This window comes from Balearica regulorum, chromosome 1 (genome assembly GCF_011004875.1).
Source record: "Balearica regulorum gibbericeps isolate bBalReg1 chromosome 1, bBalReg1.pri, whole genome shotgun sequence".
Lineage (NCBI taxonomy): Eukaryota > Metazoa > Chordata > Aves > Gruiformes > Gruidae > Balearica > Balearica regulorum.
In genome coordinates, this window is record NC_046184.1 from 32061083 (window position 1) to 32086628 (window position 25546).

The window sequence follows — 25546 nt, forward strand, 5'->3', positions numbered from 1 at the left end:
GACTTTTCTGGGTTTGAAAATGGTTACTATATTCATAAATTACTCATGAATGTGAGTTTTTGGAGGAAGAAACAGGTCAGAAAGAATGACAGGATACTTCTAGCAAAAGTGACTATAATACAAGTGATCCTGTGATCCTGTCAGAACTTGAAAAGCATACATGAGTATCACTATACAAGGACCATATGTTCCTGCATTCATATCAGAAAAAAATCACCTAACCTTCTGTCTTTGCTTTCTTCGTATTTTTCCACAATAACAGGGTCTTCAAAGTTATCTCTGAAGTTAGAGGTGTTGAAAATCATGGCTTAAGAGCCAGTACTATTCTTACACTCCCATTTACATTCACTATTATTTGTGCATAAACTTAAGAACAGAATTACAGTAATAGTAGAACTATAACAACAAATGTTCAGTATAAAAATCTGAATCAAATAATTTCCTCAGCTTCTCTGAGAAACTATTATTCTGCTATTGATGCAAAACGATAACTCAGATTTACTAAAGAAATGAGTGACTAAGCACTATAACACTTAAACAACAGACTTTGTGTTATTACATTTGTTTTGCAACAATCATATATAGTCACTGTGAATGCACAGCAGGAATGGTTACTTTTGATTCATAACTTTGATTTGCTAAAGAAGATGCAAGCATCTGAAGACAGTAATGAATATTTTTGCTCTTTTCTAAAGAGAAATTACTCTTTGTTTTCACTGTGCTTTTCTGTGACATTTGATTGATCTAGGTAAGATTAACTCTTAGACATGCCAAAGATTTATGTTTTCTCACTGATATGGGGAATCATAGAATCATAGAATGGTTTGGGTTGGAAGGGACCTCAAAGATCATTTAGTTCCAACCCCCCTGCTGCAGGCAGGGACACCCTCCACTAGACCACGTTGCCCAAACCCCCATCCAACCTGGCCTTGAACACTTCCAGGGATGGGGCATCCACAACCTCTCTGGGCAACCTGTTCCAGTGCCTCACACCACCCTCACAGTAAAGAATTTCTTTCTAACATCTAATCTAAATCGACCCTCCTTCAGCTTAAACCCATTACCCCTTGTCCTGTCACTACACTCCCTCATAAACAGTCCCTCACCATCTTTCCTGTAGGCCCCTTCAGGTACTGGTAAGCCACAACTAGGTCTCCCCGGAGCCTTCTTTTCTCCAGGCTGAACAACCCCAACTCTCTCAGCCTGTCTTCATAGGAGAGGTGCTGCATCCCTCTGATCAGCTTCGTGGCCCTCCTCTGGAAAAAAAGTTAAAAGTCATATTGTTCCTTTCTTTTCCGGCTTATTTTCAGACAGAGGGAATCTCTAGTACAACATCTGAGGATGACAGCATTTTCACTATAGAATAGAACAGTTAATACTCACATATCCTACAAACTATGATTATAATCCACATCCTTCTTCTGAAAAAATTATATACTGCCTTATGTTACATCATACTTCTCAGGCAACAAAACCCACCCTAATTCAGTGCCTTCTGGGGCCTGGAGTCTAAGTTAGCGGAGCTGAGAACTTCTGATGTTAGCTGGATCTGATACTCATTTTGTTGTATTTCAGAGTGTGGTAACAATATAACACTGATTTCAGGAATGATGAATGTCACAATATTAGGCTTTTTGCAAACAATAGCAAATTACAAAATCACAATCAAAGGTATACACCTCCTTCCCAGTGAATTACTTTCAATCTACGGTGTTGTTTTAAAACCACAGTATCACGGCATAGTTGAGGATGGAAGGAACATCTAGTCCAACCTGCCTGCTCAAAGCAGGGTGTTATCTGATCTGGTTGGTCAGGACTGTGTCTGGACAGATTTGGATTATCTCCAACGATAGAATCCAGCACCTCTTTAGCCATCCTGTTTCAGGGTCTGACCACCCTCACAATAAAAAAATTCTATTTATGTTTAAGTTAAAAACCCCCACAAATCCAAGTAATAGATTTTTTCCAAATTTTACACAGAGCTTAAAGATCTGAGCTAAAGAATTTAGTCAGTAGACCAATTTCATGTCTTAATAACTTTCTGCCTAACATACATATCTTTCTTACAGATCAGGCTGAAGTTTGTATCATTTCTTTGGACTGATAACATTATATTTTATAGTGCATCATCAATTGACAGTTGTTCTGTTCTGTTCATTGTGTTTAGTTTCCTGAATTTGCATAAATGCACATTGACCAGAAATTAAAATTGATCAGGAAAATGAAATACTTCAACAGAAAAGGGTAAAACATCTCAACAAATTCTGGATGTTTTTCTTCCAGTTTTAAGCATAATAGTGTGTTTTAACTGCTTCTGCTCAGAGAGCACATTGTGTTCTCTTTTTTCCCAGGAAAAAAGTCATAAGGTGCAATAGTGGTTATTTAAACATAATAACAAAAGTAACTGCTTGGGCTGTCTGAAGTTTATGAAACAGATGGAAGTATGCATTCAGATGAACAGAAGATATTCAGGGTGCTGCTGACTAACTAAGACAAAAGCATCTGATGGAGGCTACACCTTCTCTGTACAGGAGCATGCTGTATGTGGTTGTAGAGTCAAGAAGCTGTCTCATTGTACAAAGTGTTGGAAAACTCAAGTGAAACCAGGCAATCAGGTCTTTGTCCAGAAAGGACACAAACACATTCATAAGCTGATGTTATTGGGAGTAAGCGTTGGCTGTTAACAGGGCACATGTTCAATTGTCTGTTACAGCACCAGAACTCCTTTAGCAAATCCTCATCATTCATTATCCCGATTGTACAAGCCCATTTTAAGTATTATGTCATTCTGTGCTATCTTGCCTGTCAGTGCCAAATTCAGATTTGTCAAATGGGTCAAAAGCATTTTCTCCTTTTGGTGCAGTTATTCTGTAATGTGACCAGAATCCTCGTAAAGGCAAACAAGCAGTGCTTGAGTGGCCCTGTCATCACTCTCTTTCCCCAGAAAAAGAAAATAAAAGATGTGGAAATGGCTGAAGTACTGCATGCCTTCTTTGCCTCAGTCTTTACTAGCAAGACTGGCCTTCAGGAATCCCAGGTCCTAGAGACCAGAGAGAAAGGCTGGAATGAGATGTACCCTTGGTGGAAGAGGATCAGGTCAGGGAATACTTAAGCAAGTTGGACATACGTAAGTCCATGGCCCTGATGGGATGCACCCACAAGTGCTGAGAAAGCTAGCAGATGTCATTGCAAGGCCGCTCAATAATCTTTGATCGATCATGATAACTGGGAGAAGTGCCTGAAGACTGGAGGAAAGCAAATGTTACTCCTGCCTTCAGGAAGAGCAAGAAGAACTCAGGGAACTACAAGCTGGTCAGCCTCACCTTGATCCCTGGGAAGGTGATGGAGCAGCTAATTCTGGAAACCATTTTCAGGCACATTAAGGACAAGAGAACCATCAGGAGTAGTTAGCATGGCTTCACCAAGGGGAAGTCATGGTTAACCAACTTGATAAATTTCTCTGATGAAATGACTGGCCTGGTAGATGAAGGGAGGAGCAGTAGATATTGTCTACCTGAACTGCAGTGAGGCCTTTGACGCTGTTTCCCATAGGATACTCATAGATAAGCTGTTGATATATGGGCTGGATAAGCAGACAGTGAGGTGGATAGAAAACTGGCTGAAAGGCCAGGCCCAGAGTGTGGTGATCAGTAGCACAAAGTGTAGTTGGAGGCCAGTAACTAGCAGTGTACCCCAGGGGTCAGTCCTGTTTAACATCTTCATTAATGATCTAGATGATGGGGCAAAGTGTACTTCAGCAAGTTTGCTGCTGACACAAAACTGAGAGGAGTGACTGATACACCAGAGGGTCATGCTGACATCCAGAGGGATCTTGACAGGCTGGAGAAATGGGCTGACAAGAACCTTATGAAGTTCAACCAGGCAAAATGCAAAGTCTTGCATTTGGGGAGGAACAACCCCAGGCACCAGTATATGCTGGGGGCCACCTAGCTGGAAAGTAGCTTGGCAGAAAAGGACTTGGGCATCCTGCTGGAAACCAAGTTGATCATGAGCCAACAATGTGCCCTTGTGGCAAAGAGGCTAATGGTATCCTTGGCTACATTAGACAGAAGTACTGCCAGTAGGTCGAGGGAAGTGATCCTTCCCCCATCTGGACACAGTTCTTGGCAACTGGCTCTAGGTGGCCCTGCTTGAGCAGGGGGTTGGACCAGACCTCCAGAGATCCCTTCCAGCCTCAACCATTCTGTGTGTGTGAGTGCAGCGGTGCATGCTTAAGAACATTAAAGCCTCTGGATGATACAGCATCTAACTTTTAGGGCCTGGCCCTGCAAAACACAGTGTAGTACATGGGCAAAGACATGTAGGTTCTGTTGGTGTTGCGTGGGAGGATGAGGTGTGTCAGAAGACAGACTGTTGAAGAGATGCCAGTCTCAACAGGGAGCTTTCTAAAATCGGTGCCCTTCAGCATGCAAGTGGCTAGACCAGTCAAAAGGAAGCACTGACTAACCTGACACATAACCTCAGTTTGTTTTTTTTCCCCTTTGGGGCCCACAGCGTGAAGCCCTTTTCTGAGAACAGGCACCTGCCTCCTTTCCTTCAAATCACTGAAGAGGGATACCTTTTTTTTTCTTAAATACAGCAGTGGGAAGGGAAGATGTTATCTTTCTTTTTATAAGATAATTTAATGGTTAGATCATTCTTTTAAGATTGAGTTCCTTCTTCAGTCATAGAGGACTGAAATAATGGCTTCCATCTCTCCAAAGGGGCCCTACCATCAGCCTGTAAGGTATTATGTATGGGAGCGTGTGTGAGGGAGGGAGTCTGTGCACCCATTAAAGCTCTGCTGTGTGCAGAAAATGCTGCAGGATTCGGAGGGCATGAGTGTAGGGAAGCCCAGAGCCGGGGGCAGGGAGTAGCCGTGATTGGAACGGCCGGGATTGATCTCCCACCTCCTGGGAGGGCAGTTGTGCATTTTTTCCATTTAACAGTGATTTGTATGCAGAAACAGACCACTTCTCACAGCTGACTGGCCTGCCTGCTGGGCTTCTCACCTGCTCAGTCTGTTTTCAGCCCATGAATCTTTTAATGAAAATGGCATTTACATAGAATAGGAAGCAATGTGGAACGTGGAACGTGGAACACAATAGGAAGTAAAACAAAAGAGGAGAAAAATAAGTGCCAGCAATCCAGAAGCCCAGTGAATAACTATTTAAAATTCCAATAGTACCTTTTTCTTCCTTTCTGAAATTTCTGAATTTGTGATACTGATTTGAACGCAGAGTGAAGGAAGATAAGAGTTAAAAATGGAGTTGAATACTGTTCTTGAGGCATCTGTTTGGAAATTGATGTAATTACTTTATATGCAAAATGGCCTTAGAGTTCACCTAAGATGGAAATACCCTTAAGCAGGAGCACAGAATTGTGGTCCCCTTCATCTATCCCTTTTTGTTCTTCTCTCTTAGACAATTCAATAACAGATACTTCAGTAGATTTGAGAAGATGTAGAAGTTTCTCTTTTTTCTTTACAGCTGAGTACTGAGATACTGTCTGAATCAAAAGGCTTTGCCACTTAAAAAAATTATGTTAATTTAGTTAATTGATCTTTTCTATTAATCCAAACAAATGAGAATGATTTTATATGAAAAATCTTCCACATACATACTTATTTTCTCAAGTTCCAATAATATATACAGGTGTCAATTTTGATGATGCAACCAAACTATATGCATTTATTTATGCATATAAATATAAATTTATTTTAAATATTAATGTATAAATAATTTCACCATTAACTGTCAATATTAATAATACATTGATGTGTTTTGATTTAATACTTAAAATATTAAACTATAGTTTTTGCATTTTTATGCAGTGTGGTGTTACAAGCTAAGTTTTTTCTCTGTTGTTTGAGCTGTTATTCTTCAATATTATCTCAGAATTTTATTTTCAGTTCTATTCTGGATTCTTCTGGGATGCAAGAGCTGTTTTACAGCTCAGGCTACTACAGAACGGTTGAGGAAATAGCATTGTATAATTTTTATAAAAGGGAAAGAGTGCCACCTACTGATTTATATTACTGCTCTCGTGAAGATTTTGTGTGGAAGAATTACTTATATTTTACTCTGAGATAGTTTTCAACTGATTAAAGCTATGTTTATATTTGGATAATTATTTATGGTATATCAGCTGATTGGAAAAGTTGAAACCTTTAAGTCACAGAGAATTGTAAAGTTCCAATGTCGTTCTAACATAATTTTCTTTTGACATTCAGAAATATTTCCTTATTTTTTCTAGGTCTGAATCTTGTCATATCAGTATTTTTTTTCTATAATGCATGCAAAATATGATCTCAGCTTCACTTCTTTGAAAAACAAACAACAATAAAAAACCCTCAAAAATGGGAACTCTACCATTGTCAGTTAAATATTTGTAGAATTGGAAGAACTTCCTTAATCATATTGAAATTCACACCTTAACCAGTAAACCCAGGAAAACAAAATAAGGGGTAGATTGGTCTTTCAAATTGTTTCTTCTTTTCAGAAGTGTGAAACATATCATCCAACAGCCGTTTACGAAAAACGATTATTTTTTTTCTTTACACCAACAGTTGCCCCAGAAGATCCTAGCAGAAAGGTAGATGGTGATACCATTATTTTCTCACATGTGCAAGAAAGGTCAAGTGCTGTCTATCAGTGCAATGCTTCTAATGAATATGGATACTTGCTAGCAAACGCATTTGTGAATGTTCTGGGTAAGAAACAGATTTTGTATTTTTCAGTTTTCTTGCATATTTAGTTAGTTGTCTCCTGCTACTACACCAATTGCATACTTAAGCCTTGCTTGAGGTCTTCAGTGACAATGGATGTATTTCCTGAGCCTTCCAAAAGGCAAGGGTATACATACCTTGTTTTTGTAGGATATTCCTGAATTTCACTTTCACTATTCCTAACTAAGATAGATAGATAATTGTGAAAGCTGGGGAAAACTTGGAAGAAATTTTATTTCTTTTTTGTTTGTTTGTTTATGTAAATCAAGCAAACAGAAGCATAATAAATAAGGGAGGAATTAATATTCCTTAAGTTAATATGTTTTAGTACACTTCCATTGATTGTGGGTGTTTTGGATCTAAATTGCTATTTCAAGGGGACACATTTAGTATGCATTTGTCTTCAAGGCCTCCCAAGAATGTGTTTCTAGTTACAAAATATTGTGGCCTCTCTAATTCTTCTCGCTGAATTTAACAAAGCTAGTAGTAAAATCCTGGGCAGAATGGCCTCTAAAGACTCTCCTGCAGGAACTGGCAGATCTTTTAATTGAGAGAAACTGACTTTTAAATAAAAGAACTCCCTTTGGTTCCATGGTTCCTTTAAAAGATGTAGGTGTTTCACCAAAAATACATCTTAGAGTCTTTCTGCCTGCAGGTTTGTTCGGAATTATGTGGTTCAGTCTGTTCCCAGGAGTTTCTCTTCTTGAAATATACTCTGATTTAAATTTTCCAAATGAAGTCATTGCCTTTAGTGCCCATCCCTTTGATTTGTAAACAGGGAAGAAGCATTTGTTTCTTACAAGATAATTCTCCTACATTAGCGTTTCCTCAGGCTACTGGCAGTAGAACATATTTGGACCTAGACTTGAGACCAGAAATCACTTCAGAGAAGGTTGTTAACATATAACTCTTTAGGCCATTCTTGATGTCTTAGTATTTTGTATTTGCATCTTCATATCTATATCCAGATATCTTTGTCTTTTCAGCTGAGCCACCAAGAATTCTAACTCCTGCTAATAAACTGTATCAAGTCATTGCAGATAGTCCTGCATTGCTAGACTGTGCTTATTTTGGTTCACCTAAGCCTGAAATTGAATGGTAAGCTACAGTCGTTGTGCTTAAGTTATGTAAAAAGAGCCAATTATATCTATGGAAACAAACATTTAAAGCTTTTAAACTATTTTTACTCTATTTGCATTTTTAAAATAGTGTATTTTTAAATATATGCTGATTACAATACACTAATACAGTATTACATATACTTAATGTAACAACAGTTAAGTTATCCCTACAGAGTAAACTTTAAATTTCATTATGTGATTCTGCCTGTATTTTCTAATGTGGCAGTCCCAAGCTTGCATTTTCTGCTAATAAAATACAATAGAATTAAACTATGACATTAGATAATGATCTTACTTTTTATATAAAGGTTTAAGGGAGTGAAAGGTAGCATCTTGCGTGGAAGTGAATACGTTTTCCATGATAATGGAACCTTGGAAATTCCAGTGGCTCAGAAGGATAGTACCGGTACATACACATGTGTAGCAAGGAATGAATTAGGAAAGATACAAAATGAGGTGCAATTGGAAGTTAAAGGTAAGAAATGAATCGCTCTTTCGTAACAGGTTAGTATAGAATTTCAGACTTTCTAAATATCTAATAGTCGTTTTAAATTTCAGATCCAACGATGATAATTAAACAGCCAGAATACAAAGTGATTCAGAGATATGGCCAAGTTTCATTTGAGTGTATAATAAAACATGATTCTACCTTATTACCAACAGTTATATGGTTAAAAGACAATGATGAACTGCCAGATGATGAAAGGTATGGACAAAATAATTTTCCCTTATTATTTTTAATTTTCTAGTGTCTTTTGTCTGCTCCTTTTCCTGATCTTCGAAAGGAACATATTGACCTATTGAGATTTTCCAAAGATGACTGATAAATATCATCACTATCCCATATTTGGTGACTCAAGGACTTACCTAGTGTTTTCAAAATATTAAGATAGAATTCAAAATGAAATGAGACGTAAAAATTTTTAATTGTGCACATTGACCATGTATATCAATTGTAAGGAGAAGATAATTGGCATAAGAAGCCAAAGGGATAATGAAAGACTATTTTGCTTTAGATCACAGATAATTAAAAGTTGGTTTAGTGTATTTGGAAATAAAAGCACATTAGGATAGGCACTGTGGGAAGATAGTCAAGAGCAATGTAGAAGAGGCTGATATAGTCCCATAGCTTACATTGCTCTCTAGGTATTTGCTGAAATACACAAGTATATGGGATTTGGTAATGTCTTATGCAAGTTTCTTATAACAGTACCAGTTATTGAAAAATCAGTGGCTGAATCTATTGTATTTACAGGTTTCTAGTTGGTAAAGACAACTTGACCATTATGAATGTAACTGATAAAGATGATGGAACATACACTTGCATAGTTAATACTACTCTGGACAGTGTTTCAGCAAGTGCTGTGCTTACTGTTGTTGGTAAGAATACTCTCAAACTTTATGATAGCAGAACTGTGTTTAATTACTGTTAAGTATGAAAACAGCATTAGATTTATAATGCAGAGCACAAACATAATTTTGATTTCTAGGACAGGACAAAGAAAATGTCACCTATTTGTAAATCTGTTTCAGCTTTTAAAAAATACAGTCTTATCTTAAAATTTGCCTTTGAATCAGCTGCTTATAAAAGGGTCCAGTAGCTACAGGACACATACAGTTTCATGCTGTGTAGGTTTTTATTTGGATCACATCTGAGCTAACACAGTAGGTTACATATTGCAGAGTATTAGAACATAAACATGTTATCTCAGGAATCTCTTTCGCAGCTAAATTATGCTTCAGAAAGACTGAGCATGCTTGGTTGTATGACTTTTCAAGGATTTTCTTTTTAAGTTAATTCTCTCTGTTAAGTTTCTGTGATTGCAGATTGTTATGTTACTTTGCCCCTTCTCCCAATTTGTAAGAAATTTATAAGTAGACATCCTGAATGATTCTTACCTCATTTCAAGCTGAGATTCAAAGTCAAGTATGCTTGTATTTTTAAATGGTGGTGTGATCTTATGCCTATCCAGGAATGACATACAACAAATGTCTAGTACTTGTTTAAAAGTTTTTATAAGATTACTGACTTTATTTATTTTCTTGATTATCCTTATTAAAAAAATGGATAAAATATTCAAGAATACTTTTATAGCTTTTCAGTGAAAAATTATCAACATATTATTTAAAAACAACCATTTAAATACGTTAGCTTTTCTTTGTCTCTAATAATTATAGTCTTTAACTACCTACAATATTCTGTTTCTTCGGCTACTAACTGATTAAATCCTTATATTAATGTTCTTTTCAGCTGCTCCCCCAACTCCAGCTATCATTTACGGTAAACTAATCCAATGTTCTCTTTCTACGTCATCTGCCAGATATATTTCTCATTGCAAAGTGCAACATCTTTTCTTTTTTCCCTTTTTCCTGTGTTTGTGTGTGTGTGTGTGTATGGTTTCATCCCATTTTGCCAACTGCTTCATTACTGGAGTACTAGACTTTGGAATTTTACAGTGCAGGCTGCTTTTTATTTTAGGGAATAAATGATTATTGGAGATAAATTCTTTTTAATTAACATTGGTTATAGTGTGCTAATGTTTTTCTCATAGACAACATTGTAATGCAAATTAGTTATATAATAAATGAAAAGTAAATCCAACTGTTCGTTGAAAGCTAATTCACTATCAAAGAACTTGCACCAACCAAATTATGGTATGTTTTTACATTGCTTTTGATGACAGCTTGGTAGGCCTGGTGTACTTTATTTCATAGTTTGTCTTCCTTTTACTTCACTCATAAAATGGATAGGACCATATTGACCTACTTAGTTTATGATGGATGAAAATGCTAATAGGGATTAGCAATTAAAGCTGAAATTCCCCAAAAAATCCGTCAGTCAGGTACAGTGTTAAATTTGACAGTATACAGCCTTTAATTTGGTAGCATTTTTTCTGAATTTGGGTTTTAAAATGCAATAGAATATGCCTAAAACACTTTTAGGTATGAGAATCTTAAGCACTTTTATGTACATCCTATCACATTCAGTGAAAATGCTTATGTATTCTTAAATGAACGTACTTATTAGTCTTGATTTTTGTGTTAGAAAGCATATAATTATTTTCAGCAATTTGCAATGGACAATTACATCTTTATGCATTATAAGGATGTATATAAACAGCTTGGATGGTATTTCAGGATTTTTTAAAAGTACAGCAATAAAAAAAAGACTTGGTAACTTGCAATTAGTTTCTATTTGAAACCTGGTTTGAATTCACATGCAAAGTATTTGTAGTGGTTCTAGAAAAGCTTCTTTGATGTGAACGCTTCTTTATTTTCCTTGTTTTATTAAATATTTCTAGTTACAATAGATAACCACCCATAATGATTCAAAGATAAACTAAACATGCATTTCCTAATTCTTTGCATCTCATTTCATTTTTACATCACAGTGCAATGAAACGTAGATAAAATCAAATACAGATTCTTGTTAATGTGTAGAAGTTTCCAGATACATCAGTTCTCCATTTTGTCTCTGTTTTGTAACAGTTGCATGCTAATGGTCATTAAGTCATGCTTACGTAAGTGAGTAGATCTGCCCTTCTGTATTTGTGGAATTCTTTTGATTGGAATGTAAGGATTTTTTCAAAACTGAAACTACATATTCTGGTGTGATTATTTACTTTGTGATCATTTGATTTACAGCTCGGCCAAATCCACCCTTTGACTTGGAATTGACAGGTCAGCTAGAAAGAAGCGTTGAACTCTCATGGATACCAGGAGATGAAAATAACAGCCCCATTACAAGTATGTTTGTTTGTATCTTTTGCATTATGTGAACAGCATTATGTTAACTGTTCTTAGATTCCAAAGCGTTCTGAGATAAATTTTGTGTGCAGCATGGAAGAATGATAAATTCATTTGCTACAGTTGCCATTTATTTACATAACAAAAATTAACTGCGTGTCCTCTACTGTACAACCAAGCAAGTAAATATCCTGCCCTAAAAAAAGCTGGGCTTTTGATCCCCAAACCTGTGCTAGTTAACCTACAAGTCCAGTCTTACGAATATGTAAAGAGTTGACTTGTTCATTTGTTGTATGCTTTTGAAGGAGAGAGCTAATTACATCTTGCATTAACTGTTTTGCAATCGCCATGAATTTGAAATAGCATCAGTACCAATATCTTTAGGGATTATCCATCACTACTGATACAGAAGCTTATTCTTTGTGAAAATATCAGGCAGATGGATAGTTTTTCTGGTTTGTTCTAGTCCAGACAGTTGAAGGAGTAAAGCATGTCCATAAGACAGAGAAAACAAACATCTATAAACTTTTGAGACTGGAAATGGATCTTAAATGCTATTACTCCCCCCAGTAGAACATAATGAAAGATACTCTTGCTTATATTCAACAGAGATGATGGAGGGGGAAATTAGGAGGCAGGAAGACTCATGTTACTGTTTGTTTTCCAAAAAATAATAGGATCACAAAGATTTGTTGGGGCAACTTTTTCACTATAAGCAACTTATTGAATTATTTATGCAGTGTATTTTTAGTTAATAACTGCCACAAGTTACCAAGACCAGTGTACACATTATATTTGGAATAAATGAGTTAGGCTGACTTATTGAGTGTTGCTCTCTACGGTCTGATGCTGGTCAGTATGAACACTAAACACAAACTGGAAGCATCAGGCATCTGGAATAGAAGTTTTGTAAAAACAGAATTTCAGAAATTTCAAAAGACATCAAAGATTTTGATTGCATTTTAATAAAACACCAAAGGATTTTTCTGAAGTTTTACACTGAATTTCAGACTTGTCTAATATATATCAACTAGTAATATACTTTTAAAAATGTAATATATAGAAGTTTAATGTAAATGGTTGAATTTAAGTTATGGCTTATTCATATACTCTTGTGTCAGCATTTTCATTTTTTCCAGACCAGAAGACACAAGTCTTGCCTTTCTATAGGAATGAAATCACACTGTTTCAAAATAAATGATACTAGGTTGGCTCGTAGTGGAGCTTTTCTAGAAGTGAGATATCGCATGCATTCTAATATTGGAAATGGAACTTTTCTAACTAAATAATGCTGGGTTTAATTATGATACAATTTATATTGCTGTGTGGTCCCCTGAGAGCCTGCAACATAAGGCATTTGCTTCATGAGTAAGCCTATTACTACTGCTGCTGCTATCACTTCAAAGTGCAGATCAAGACTCAAAGATAGGATTTCATTATGAGTGATCCCTTTACACAAGTAATATGATTGATATGCTAGAATCATTCTGAAAGCTCAAATAGAATTTTTTTCCTTGAAGTCTCCTATAAATTGTTCTACTAGAGTTGCAGGCAGAATGCTAGTTACTAGGGAAGCAAAATGCAATAGTGAAAACTTTGTTGGTGTTCAGGTTTGTTTTTTTTTTTCTTTTAGCATGTAATATTCTCACCTTTTAAACAAAGACTTTGATCTGGAAAATATTCCATCCCAAGACCTTTATCTCTGAGCACACAACACCAGCTATAACTCAGCCCGTAATTTGGGGCCAGTTCTCCCTCTTTCTTACTACTCAGGTCAGGATGAAATCTGCAAGCCTGAGGTCCAGAAGGCTATGATTAGTACTACTTAGCTATTTTACTTCTTGAACATCTTGGCTGCTCAAAGTCTCGTGGATTGTTTCTGTGTGGTACTGTAAGCATTCTTCTAAAAGCATTTTCTACATGCCCCTCAGAATTTCTTTAGTAGTCTGAACAGGATATATCCTGAGCCATATTCTGGCTTCTTGTCCCCACCTATACATGAGATAGGGAAAAATTGTTGTTACGCAACACACAAACATTTGCTGCTCATGTAAATTTTGTATAGCTAAACTTAATATTCCATGGAGTATACTCAAACTACACATTCTTCTCCCATTTATTTACTGTATCCTAACAATTCCTCTTAAGTGTTTCAAAATTTATATCTCATACCTAAGAGCAGGAAGCTTTTTTTGCTGTTTCACAGCTGAAAAAGTCCTTTTATCTTTGATAATGAATATGATTTTCTTTTTGGAGTTCTACAAACCTATTTATCCCTGAGGTTATATACTCTGTAGGGTCTTAACAGTAATCATCATAATGTTCACACAGAGAACTCTCAAGAAATTTAGCTTCTGAACTTACATTCCTTGACTTAATGTGAAGATACTGAAAAGTGTTCTCGAAAACATTCCTTGAGTATTGGTTGTTAACTTTAAATCGTTCTTCACTAAGCCAATCTCACTGGGGAAATTGGAATACTCAGAGAGTTTTTAATAATGTACAGGTACTACTTACTGTCAGCTTGATACAACTAAGACCAACATATTTGTCAGCCAAATATTACATTTACATCAAAATTCCAATCTTGTCCCACTTTCTTGCTGTGATAGTTCAAGGGTTCCTGTTACATTAAAATCCAGTACCTGAGAGAGAGCTCTTGTAATAACATGTTACCGACAGGTAGCTGCATTAGTGAGAATACCAAATAATTAAAGTTAGAGTGTTTCTAGTATACTTCTCCTAGGCAATACTTTTAAGATCCACATTATAGATCCGTATTCTGGTTTATGTACTTATTTTTCAATTTTCATGATTTTTAAAAATGTTGATTGAATCCCTCCTTTGTGATTAGCTCATTCAGAAATGCCTATACTGATCTAGGAAAGTGTTGCAAGTTTTGACATGAAGTTGGATTCAATTTCTGTTTACAGACTTTGTGATTGAATATGAAGATGGGCTGCATGAATCAGGGGTATGGCATTACCAGACGGAAGTTCCTGGAACTCAGACAACAGTACAGTTGAAGTTGTCTCCGTACGTCAACTACTCATTCCGTGTGATAGCTGTCAATGAGATTGGCAGAAGTCAGCCAAGTGAACCATCTGAGCAGTACCTGACAAAATCTGCAAGTAAATAACTATTCCCACTTACCAATGATTGATTTATACTATGAATGGCATTGAATTTGCTTGGAATGCAAACAGCAGTCATTCTTGTTCACATGTAAATATTTTATTTTTAGATCCCGATGAAAATCCTTCTAATGTCCAAGGGATAGGCTCAGAACCTGATAATTTGGTAATAACATGGGAGGTAAGTTTGGTTTTGGAGGTTTAATTTGTGTGTTTTCAGGTCTGTGAGTAGCATTTTTTTTGAGAAATAATAATGATCTAACTGTGAACACACTATGAGAATAGCCAGTGCATTGCTTGCTTAAAACATGCTTGTAAAAGAGTAAAATCCAGACATTTTCCCATCTTCATTTTTGAGGAAAAGCTGCATGCATTATGAAAAAAACCAAATAAATTAAGATGCCATATTTTCCTTGAGTGATTTCTCAAGACAAGCCATTAATTTGATAATACAGGATGTTTTGCTGCCAATTTAGGAAAACTTAAATATGTAAATTGTGGTTTATCTCAAGTAGAGTCTTATTTTTAGAATGAATTCTAATGTGAATCCTAATTCTACCCTCAACTTTTGTGATAAACCAAATTATTGTGCACTCTTCCACTAAAAAACTGTTGTGGAAATCTTTTCTCTGTCATGCCCTTACCACCATGACAGGAGCTCAAGGAGAGACATGTAAAACCAATTTCCCATCCCAGACAAGATGCATTGTCTAGGGAACAGTGTTTATAGGGAGTTGGTGTAAGTCTGTTTTTTCCTCTTGTGCTGCTTAAGAAATATTTGAAAACAAAATGTGTATATGGAAATCACGATGTATGGTTGCATGAGAATAAGCCAGGAGAACCATTCAATGTGATTTGACTAATGAATGAAAAGCAGCTGAACTGACCTCCTGTAAAAGTGAAATTGCATAGCTTGGAGCTTTCAGCAGTGCTTCTCTGTTACAGAACACAGTGGGAAATTTTCAGTAAAATTCTAAAGAAGAATCAGTATATTTCCTTTGTGACTTTAGATTTTTCAGATGCTTCAGAATATTTGAAAAAAAATATTTCTTTTCATTTCAGTCTTTAAAAGGTTTTCAGTCTAATGGACCAGGGCTTCAGTACAAAGTCAGCTGGCGTCAGAAGGATGTTGATGATGAATGGACATCTGTTATAGTTGCAAATGTATCTAAATATATTGTGTCTGGTACACCAACTTTTGTTCCCTATGAAATAAAAGTACAAGCTTTAAATGACCTGGGATATGCACCAGAGCCATCAGAGGTGATTGGACATTCAGGGGAAGACTGTAAGTTTTGTAGTTTGACTCAACTGTACTAAAAGTGACTGAATGTGTAACCTAAATGGATGTTTAAAATATCAAAATATTGGAAAAGGGGGGTAGCAGGGGGATTTTTTACTTAAAATGAAGTAATTTGGAGATAATAAGGTTTCATAATACTCTAGTATTAATCCTGGGACCAGCTTTTTAAAATAGGAACATTTTAACCTATTCCTTGAGTGCAATGCAAAGACTCATTCTGAAAAAGGATATTCATTCTAACTAGGCACTTGTTGCCTTCTTTCCACGCAGTGCCAATGGTTGCTCCAGGCAACGTGCAGGTTCACGTTATTAACAGCACATTAGCAAAGGTGCATTGGGATCCAGTTCCACTAAAAACTGTCCGAGGACACCTTCAAGGATACAAAGTAAGTACAGTCAAAAGCTTTCAGTTCTTCATTTATTAAAATAGATCACTCTTCCTGTGTGAGACTGTATCCAGATTGAAGTAACTGACATGTAAGAGGACTCTTGCTTTTCAGTGAGCTCACAAGTTTAGCTGACGAGCAAAAACATTGATACAACTCATTTCAAGTTCAGCAAGTTTCAGCCTTGTAGCACTCGCCTCTTGTGACATTGTCCTTGAAGAAAAATGGTTATGTTTGCAATTAAGTTTGCGCACATTATATAAATTTAATAAAATGATAATGGTTTTACAGATCTTATTCCAAAAGGATATTTAAAGGATGAGGAGAAATAGTTTCTGTAGGAGTATCTTCTAGGTCTGATGCTATGATTACTCATCTTCTGCCATATTATGATTAAGCACATCTTTAATTCTGAGTAACTGGCCACTTGCTAGCTTGTGCTGGGTGCTGTGTCTTTTGGGGGGGCCAGGGAGAAGCTCAGTTTAAAAGCTCAATTTAAGGAGATAGGAAATAGCAGAAGATTTGGAGCGTACGATTGAAGGAAGCTTAGTGTAAGATAATGTGCTGGCTTTGATGATAACTGAGAAGGTTGTGTTGGAGACAAAAAACTGCAATGAACAGAGAATGAGACAGAAGGACTTCAAGGTTAGAAGCTGGGGGAACTGGTGTCCCTGGAGGACAGGGAAAATGATGGCAAAAGTTGCTTCAGAGGTTGCACTAGAAGCCCATCAGAAGAAACCGGAGTGGAAACTACACCAGAGTGGAAACTGCAGAAGCATGGTAGACTGGTTGTGGAGGGAAGAGTGGAATGAGAGGATATATTGACTTCCTATGCAACAACAGAAGAAAATAAAAAATAATTATTTCTTTGCTTCTCTAAGTATACTAATAAATATGTTCTAATAAAACAGTATAGTTACACAGCCTGAACTAGGTTACTTTGTAAAACAGACTAATTTAAACTACTTCTGTTTAAATGAAAGGAAGAAAAATAGGTATTTGAAAAAATCAAGAGAGTAAAGAATATTTGGAGGAGAATAAATGTACATCGTACTTATAAAGTGGAGAATTAGCATCCGAGAGCACTGAAACCAGTTACAGCTGGTTACAACATCAATGAGAGTTCCTGGTATGTGGATGTCACTTACCTGGCACAAAATACCACAGGCCAGAGAGACTTAAGCTAGTTCTGTATCAGCTAGCATAAGTATTTGCAGTTAATGATGTGGTGCTTTGCCCTAGATAATAAACTCAGATGAGAAACAGGATTTGCTAGTCTGTTAAAGGTTTATCTGTTAGGTGGGAGTCTCATTATCAACCTGGTATTTCATACGCAAATGGGCAACCAAAAGAAAACATCCATTATGTGAGGATTAAAGAGTTAGAATTTAGTGAAGTTAATGCTTATTATTAACCCAGTTGCAGCAATGCTAATGCTCATAATCCAAATCACCAAATTTCTGTTAAAGATCAAAAATAATACAGAAAATTCCATAGCCACAAACGTCATCATCCCAAGATTAGATGGAGATTTTTTCTTCCTTGGGTTTGGAGTCTCTGAGGGTTATTTTCTGTCCTGTATTTGCTAACAGGTTGCACACGTTCCTCTCCAGTTGGTCTAAAGGGTTAGTCATGCCATGATTATTTCTGTTCAGCGTGTTAGTCCTTCTCTGTATACAGTATGTTTTTTTTCTGTGGGGAGGAGAACCACACAATTACATAAAGCTAAGCAAAACTGAAGCTAAAATAAGTTAGTCAATAATCATAAATAAAACAAGTTCAAGACTACAGGACTGACAACAGACCTGACCGCTGAGTCGTTTTTCTGTTATGGCTAGGACAAATGAGACAGTGGTATATCCTTGAATAAGTTGCACATGCAGCAAAAGTTCCTGAATTAATTTTTGCAGATACAGCTAAATCAAGCTAAAATAGGTTAAGAATTAGACAAGGCATGACAGGTCATAAGACCTAGTGGATAGTTATTTTTATAAAGGTTTCTCTGAGTTCAAGCTGAAAACTTCTCATTGATGCCAAGTACGCTTGAAATGTCTCAGTTACTGACATAGCTTACAAAACACATGACTATCTCTTTTAAAACATATCAGCAAAATCCTACTAGCAAACTTAGGCTTTCCTAATTAATAAAATTATTTCAGATGGTAGCCCAATGTGCAGTATTGCGTTAGGAACACGTTTCATAATAAAGACAGGAGTATTTCTCTGAAGAGTCATATCGTGAAGACAAATGTATGAAAAAAGCAGGAAGACATCTAACTAGCAGCAGGCTACAGCACATCACTCATATTTTACTCTTGTATTAATTTAGCTATTAATCAATATACCATGGTACTATAAAGCAAACCTCAGAAGAAATTTTAAAAAGAATTTTTTTCACTGTTACTACTGCCATTTTTTCCTGTTATTCTTACAAATTCAGTGGTTATTCAATACAATATGTGAAAAATCTGATGCAGTCTCTTTTACTGTCATATTCCTCTTCCAAATAACTGCTTATCAAACACAGCTTATTAAAGCTGTCTTTTAATTTCAGCCTGGTTAGTGACAAGTGATGATCCAGTTATACTGTGTTTTGTGAAAAATTACTGGCTAACAATTCTTAAAATAACATGAACTATACCTGATGAGTTTCAGTACTAGTATTACTGAAATATACCAACACTTCAAGCTTTTCTTAGCTTGTAAATGTCTTTCTACACTAGTTGGTAGGATGAGGACTACAGGATGACAGCTGGTGGTGTTGAAAAACATTAACTCAAGCCATGTAAAACACAGTGGCACTTAACAGTGATTAGAGTGAAATGATATGTTGTTAGCCTTAGAAAGCTGGTGTTAGTGTAACATTGCTTTATAAGCTATCTAGTTGGGCTTTGTAAGTCTTAACAGTTCCTTTCTTTGAATTTGTATGTGAAATCCCAGCTTCCTTAATTAAAGAGGTGTTTCACAGTTGCCTAAATGGAACCAGGATTTTACCCATTTACATTGCTTTATCAGTTTTACTGTTTGATCATACATACATGAAAATTTGTGAAAAATGAACAATGATGTATTTGAAGGTGACAATCCTAGGAGTAACACAAGTCTTTGTAGGGCTATCTTTCCAGATATCGTGGTAGAGAGACTATGTAGTAAAGAGAGTGCAGTCAAGGTCATTACCTCTGAGGCTCATCTGTAGTTTCTTAGAAACTCAGTCACCAAAATGGACACCAGAATGAGCTAATTGTCACAGAAATAGAAGAATAGCCTTCCTGTCCCTAGGTGGAGAAATTCCATGACTCAGAGTCCTTTCAGAACTTATGTGTTTTCCACTCCAGACACATCCTTTGGTTTCTTTCCCATTTAAAAGTACTTACTTGGCTTCCACATCACAGGGACTAGTGTGGTTAGTTGTGTGACATAATGAGGTAGCAAAATGCAAGTCTGCTTTGGAAGCTGTCTAGACCTCTTACTGCAAGAATGGATGGTGTGAACAAGTCCTGCCTCTCCGATGGACTTGCTAACACAAGAACCATCACATTCTAATGCGGTTCCAAACCAGAACTTATGTCAAAATGGCTTTGAGCATTAGCAGAACTGGCAGGTGATAGTCTTCACCCAGTTATGTAGACATGACTGTTTCTGGACAAGATCTATTTCTGGGGCAGGAAAACTCTATGCTGTGTCTCACCTGAGCTTATTAAAATTGCAATTATTCCTACCTATAATTCATGGATACTCATGGAAAAGCCTAGAGTTTGTAAAATCAGAACACCTAAACACTCACTGTAGATTTTCTTTTGTCTTTAGGTTTACTACTGGAAAGTACAGAGTCTATCCAGAAGGAGTAGACGGCATGTAGAAAAAAAGATCTTGACTTTCAGGGGAAACAAGACTTTTGGAATGTTGCCAGGGCTGGAGCCCTACAGTTCTTACAAGCTGAATGTTAGAGTTGTTAATGGTAAAGGAGAAGGACCAGCAAGCCCAGACAAAGTATTTAAGACCCCTGAAGGAGGTATGAAATGAGAAAGCTAGAGAATAAACTTAAATGTGGTATGTTCAGAAATAGAACGCGAAGGGTGTAATTGCTGAATTTGCATCTTGGAGATGATACAATAATAATCTGGCTCAATACAGTAATATTCTTAAGAATTAATAATTCATGGGCTGTTTTAAGTTAATCTACTTTGTATTTACTGTATACTCTTCTTAAAAGTTCCTAGTTCACCCTCCTTTTTGAAGATTACTAACCCAACACTGGATTCTCTGACTCTGGAGTGGGGTTCACCTACCCATCCAAATGGTGTTTTGACATCATATATACTGAAGTTTCAGCCAAGTAAGTTAATTATGAATATATAACTCTCACTTAGACAGTATGTCTAGCAAATAGCAATCCATTTATTAAAAAAAATGTTAAATTTATAATGTACAAAAGACATGATTGCATTGTAGATGTCAAGTTTGAAAAGGATTATATTGGCAATATAGATTATTTGGAAAACTTCACTTGCTTAAGTACAAGGTTAGCATTTTTTCATTACTTTCACTTTATCAAACTGTACTTTACAGATAAATGGAGGTGAAGTGCTACATATAACTGACAGCCAAGTTAGAAGCGAGATACTACCTCTAAGTTAGAAGCGAGATACTACCACTTGCAAATCGTATGTTCTAACTGCAGAGAAAATATCATTAAAAGTAGATCAAAATACATCCAGTTATATTGCTGACTGCTTCTTCAATTTTCATGGTATTTTAATTTTAAAATGGAAAATTCATAAATGTGCCATTTACTCAGCACTGTAAATCACTTCTTTAGGATCCCCATGCCACTGCTTACTTGCCCAGAAATTTGTCAACAGTGACACTGGAAATTTGTTTCATGCGCATGAAAGTGTGTTTTCTTCCACTTACCAACTTCCCCTGTTCCTTGGCATTAGATACAAGTCACTTCGGTATTTTTTTTCCGAAGCATACTGAATTTGTTATGAGGCAGCTAGTTTAGAGTTTCAGAATTTTTTAGTGATCAGTGTTTCAAATGTGTGTAAGCCCAGATGTTTTTATGTGGACTCAGTTGCCTTGGATTCAGATACTTACGAGAATGGAACTTGAACTTAAAAAACTTGAAGGTGTTTCCTATCTTCCTGTTGAATTTTGGCTCCTTGCCTAGATCCTTTTTACACAAAGTTAACTTTCTTTTCAAAACTGTAGATTATCATTCATATAACCTGGAATGAACAACGTAGCAGACAAAACAAATAAATACAAACAAAAAAGCCTGCTTTAACACAGTGATAATGTGGGCAGTTTTCCTAACTCACTCTTCTTTTTTTCTTGTAACAACAGTTAACAACACACATGAACTAGGTCCCTTGGTAGAGATAAGAATTCCTGCCAACGAGAGCAGCTTGATATTAAAAAATTTAAATTACAGCACACGGTACAAGTTTTACTTTAATGCACAAACTTCTGTTGGATCAGGAAGTCAGATAACTGAGGAAGCAGTAACAATTATGGATGAAGGTAAGATGGGTATGTATAAAGAAAAAAACACTGAGTTTAAAAATCACTACAAATTTTGTTATAAATATTACTACTGCTTTCTTCAGTAAGGAAATAGCCCCTGGTAAAATTTTCTCTAGAGCTTTCTTGACTGTATTATACATTAATAAAAGATTTTAAATAGTTTTGAAGAAAAGATGTGCAAAGTCTTTCTATGGTAGTGGAAGACCCAAAGGAAGTGTAAAGCCCCTCCTTTTGATATAAACTTACAAGATCTAAGACTTTGGCTTTTCTGGGCTTCAAAGTTTCATGTGACTTTACATTTTAAGTGGGTTTACTCCATTCACCTGTTCTGCTTCATTGACCTTCTCTGGTCACAGAGAACAATACTAAAATGATGCAGCTTTATGGCTAGAGGAAATTATTTCTCTTTTGAAGTATGCAACAGCTTCTGAGAGATCTAAACTTTTTTCACAGAGCTGGCAAAACCAGTAACTTCAAAAAAGTTGCAGAAATAAATTTGTCATCTATGGGCCCAAGTAATTGGTGACATTGTATAATATTTAAATACTTTTCAGTATATTGTTTAATCCTGTCACTATTGAGTTTTACATGCATAGTCATTCTAGTTCTCTGATTTTGGCAGTTCTTTTGTTGAAGATGTTATTTATTTAAATATGAAAACCTGATAAAGTAAAAGTAATTCAAAGCAAAGGGGAAATTTGGGGGAAAGCCTTTTATGATTTTGCACATCTTAATATTAAAAGTCTCTTTTAATACCATCTTTTCACATATTTTTATGCTTAGAAAATTATAGTTTATTGGAATTGCCATAGATGAGTTGGTACACAATGCAGTTTCTCTGGTAGTGTACTAAGGTTGCATATGAACTACATTTATTTGAAATCATTAATTTTAACAAGCATGAGCAATAAAATTTTGTAAATGCATGTGTATTAATTTTTGTCTCGTAATAGTCTGTCAGTGTTCAGCGTAAGTGAATTGTTTCTAATTCATTTGAATTAATACATTTTATCTAGTCTGCATGCTTTTCTGGTTTATAATGAAATTATATATGTATGTTCCCTTTGGTGTTGTATCTAATTATATAGTGTTCCTATTCTTGTTTTCCTCCATTAAAGCTGGTATTCTCCGTCCTGCTGTAGGTGCAGGCAAAGGTAAAATGAAACTGCATGATTTGTTAATGTGTGGATTTTGCAGTGTTGCAAATGGGGAAATTGCAGTGGTAAGGACAGAAAATCTTGGACTACACATTTCTATACAAAGTATTAATCAGTGCTGGAAGGAAACATTTGTGGGTTTTGTTGTTTAGTTCTGTTTGGGTTTGGGTTTTTTTTTAAAGGAATCCAGAGTTCTTATTAATACCTTTCATCTGTTTATTTTGCCACAGAGTTCCAGGGGAATTCATTAGCTTTGCTTCAGCAAAGTCCAATTATTTCTGAACATTTAACAGATGTATGTCACTGTCATAAATATTCAGGATCCAGGTGCACTAGCACTGATTAGCTGGAGTAGAAAAAACAGCACTTTTGCTAAGGAGAATTTTTTACTGTCTGTGCCATGTGCATTTTTTGTTTGTAAAAAGTAGGTGCGTTCTTGTTCTCACTGCTGATTAATGCTACCCATTTGATCACATTTATTTCATTTGCAAGCCAACTGTGCATAGGAGACAGATGACTGACAATACCCTCTGTATACTTCTCAGTTGAGTATCAGGTTGTATATACAGGGAAATGGCTTCCTGCTGTCTTAGGTTCACGGATCTTGTGAGTGAGTACTTGAGGATGTTTCAGTGAGTGGAACCTATTATCATCCTTATTCTTGAATTCCGTAATATTTAGTTCTTTATGATGCAGTTCTTATGTCAAACAAGGTGTTCTTCACATTTTTGCACACAGTTTTTAAGAATTTTGATATTTTTACTGTCAGAAACAAAGATTGTCCAGAGAACTGGTAGGTAGCTGTAAGACAGAAAGATGTCTCTATATGTGTGTGTCATTTTATCACAGACTTGTCATTAACACTAATGAACATCTGTGCTTCAGATTCGTGGAGCATAAACATCCCAAATCAAAATCTGTACATGAAATACACAATTTTGAAATGATATGCTCATTTTTTGCAAATTTAGAAGAGACAGCATAAATTGTTTTATATATATTTTCTTTCCACTTGATGATCAGGTGTTTTGAATCATAATAGCCATAAAAAAGAATTTCATTCACTCAGTCTGGTATAAATCAGACTCTCTATATATGTATGTATGTATGCATGCATTTATGCATATATGATATATATGTATATATAAGTGTATTCTATATTATTTATATATGTATATATAAGTGTATTCTAATACCAGATGCATTTCTGGTAAGCGTATGGAGTTGTGGATTTATTTTAATGACAAATCTTTCTTGCTGTGTTTTAGTCTAGTTGTAGCTGAGAAGTCAGCACAGATTGGAACAATCCAACTGGCTTCTAATCCTGGACATTAACAGCAGAAATGTAAATTAAGTTCTCATTATTTATAGCTGACTAAAAACCCATGCAAGGAAAAATGGATTCTCTGTGTGAAACTGAGGTCTAATTATAGCTGCATCACAGTCTGTGGCTAGCAGAAAGCGTCTTATTTGTAAGATCAGCTGGAGCAGCTCACATTTCAGAGCTGTCATCTCAGATTCTCTGAAAACCAAGCAGATGTCTTCGTTTGGTTCCATGCCGTTTATGGTTTCAAAGTTTTCACGTATTCCTGTAGCATCTAGCTCTTACAATTGCAAAGAAAACTTTGGAACTGCAAACAGGATGGAACTAAAGCCATGACATCTGTTAGGACATCTGAGTTGCTGCAGGTCTGAGATGAATGTTCTCAGTGGTTACTTACATTAACATGATTAACTGTTTTGCTACCGATCAGGGACTAGGAGGAAGGAAAAGGAGGATCGTATTATCAAGATCAAGTGCTGAATTATTTGGTCTCATGAGTAGGTGGATTTGGAAGATAGAAATACTCAGCCCACTCAAGAAGAAGCTGTACCCCGCAGTGAATTTTTACTCCTCCATTAAGTGCAGGAGGGCCTATATGTATATACAGTTCTTACTAATGTGGACCCAAAGCCAAATCAAGGAGATGTTGAAATTTAGATAGTCTCAACTTTTTTGTGATCTAGCAAAAACATACCAGTTTTTCATTTTGAAGGGCAGAACTTAACAGAAAAATGTAATTATCCTTTCTCTTTCAATTTGAGCACATTCATCTTGGAAGTTAAGAAGACAATAGGTCCCAGATTCAGCCAGCCTGAATTGCACTGCAATTTCTGTACTTGGTGTTTTCTACTGGCTAGTTGCCCCTGAAGACCTGCAGCTTGGCCAGTCAGAAACATTAGCCACAATGTGCTGGAGGAATTCAATTCATCTAAACCTGGGCAAGCTGTGCAACTTGGGACATATTGCACTTCTCAGAGTAAAACTAGATATTAAATTGCAGAGGGAAATATTGCTACAGTAAATCTAAGGATCTTAGAGTGTCTCAATATTTTTATTGAGTTCTGAAATATCTTCCCTGTCTCTTGACACCATGTGTCTTTTGCCATCTTTTTAGGCAGGTG

General features: G+C 36.1%; 1 protein-coding gene across 35 annotated transcripts in view; it reads left to right on the top strand.

The window, feature by feature from the left end:
- NRCAM (neuronal cell adhesion molecule) overlaps nucleotides 1-25546 on the top strand; it is a 165720-nt gene that overhangs the window by 113183 nt on the left and 26991 nt on the right. For 13 of the 35 annotated variants that reach the window (XM_075744408.1, XM_075744416.1, XM_075744379.1 and 10 more), the window contains 15 exons: nucleotides 6569-6712; nucleotides 7714-7825; nucleotides 8157-8323; nucleotides 8407-8554; nucleotides 9104-9228; nucleotides 10100-10129; nucleotides 11494-11595; nucleotides 14529-14726; nucleotides 14840-14910; nucleotides 15792-16017; nucleotides 16303-16418; nucleotides 20226-20430; nucleotides 20632-20754; nucleotides 21765-21941; nucleotides 23063-23098. In XM_075744408.1, the coding sequence (XP_075600523.1) occupies nucleotides 6569-6712; nucleotides 7714-7825; nucleotides 8157-8323; nucleotides 8407-8554; nucleotides 9104-9228; nucleotides 10100-10129; nucleotides 11494-11595; nucleotides 14529-14726; nucleotides 14840-14910; nucleotides 15792-16017; nucleotides 16303-16418; nucleotides 20226-20430; nucleotides 20632-20754; nucleotides 21765-21941; nucleotides 23063-23098 (1980 nt within the window). The remainder of the gene's footprint in view (nucleotides 1-6568; nucleotides 6713-7713; nucleotides 7826-8156; nucleotides 8324-8406; nucleotides 8555-9103; nucleotides 9229-10099; nucleotides 10130-11493; nucleotides 11596-14528; nucleotides 14727-14839; nucleotides 14911-15791; nucleotides 16018-16302; nucleotides 16419-20225; nucleotides 20431-20631; nucleotides 20755-21764; nucleotides 21942-23062; nucleotides 23099-25546) is intronic. The other 22 variants (XM_075744472.1, XM_075744499.1, XM_075744506.1 and 19 more) reach the window with 3 other exon arrangements.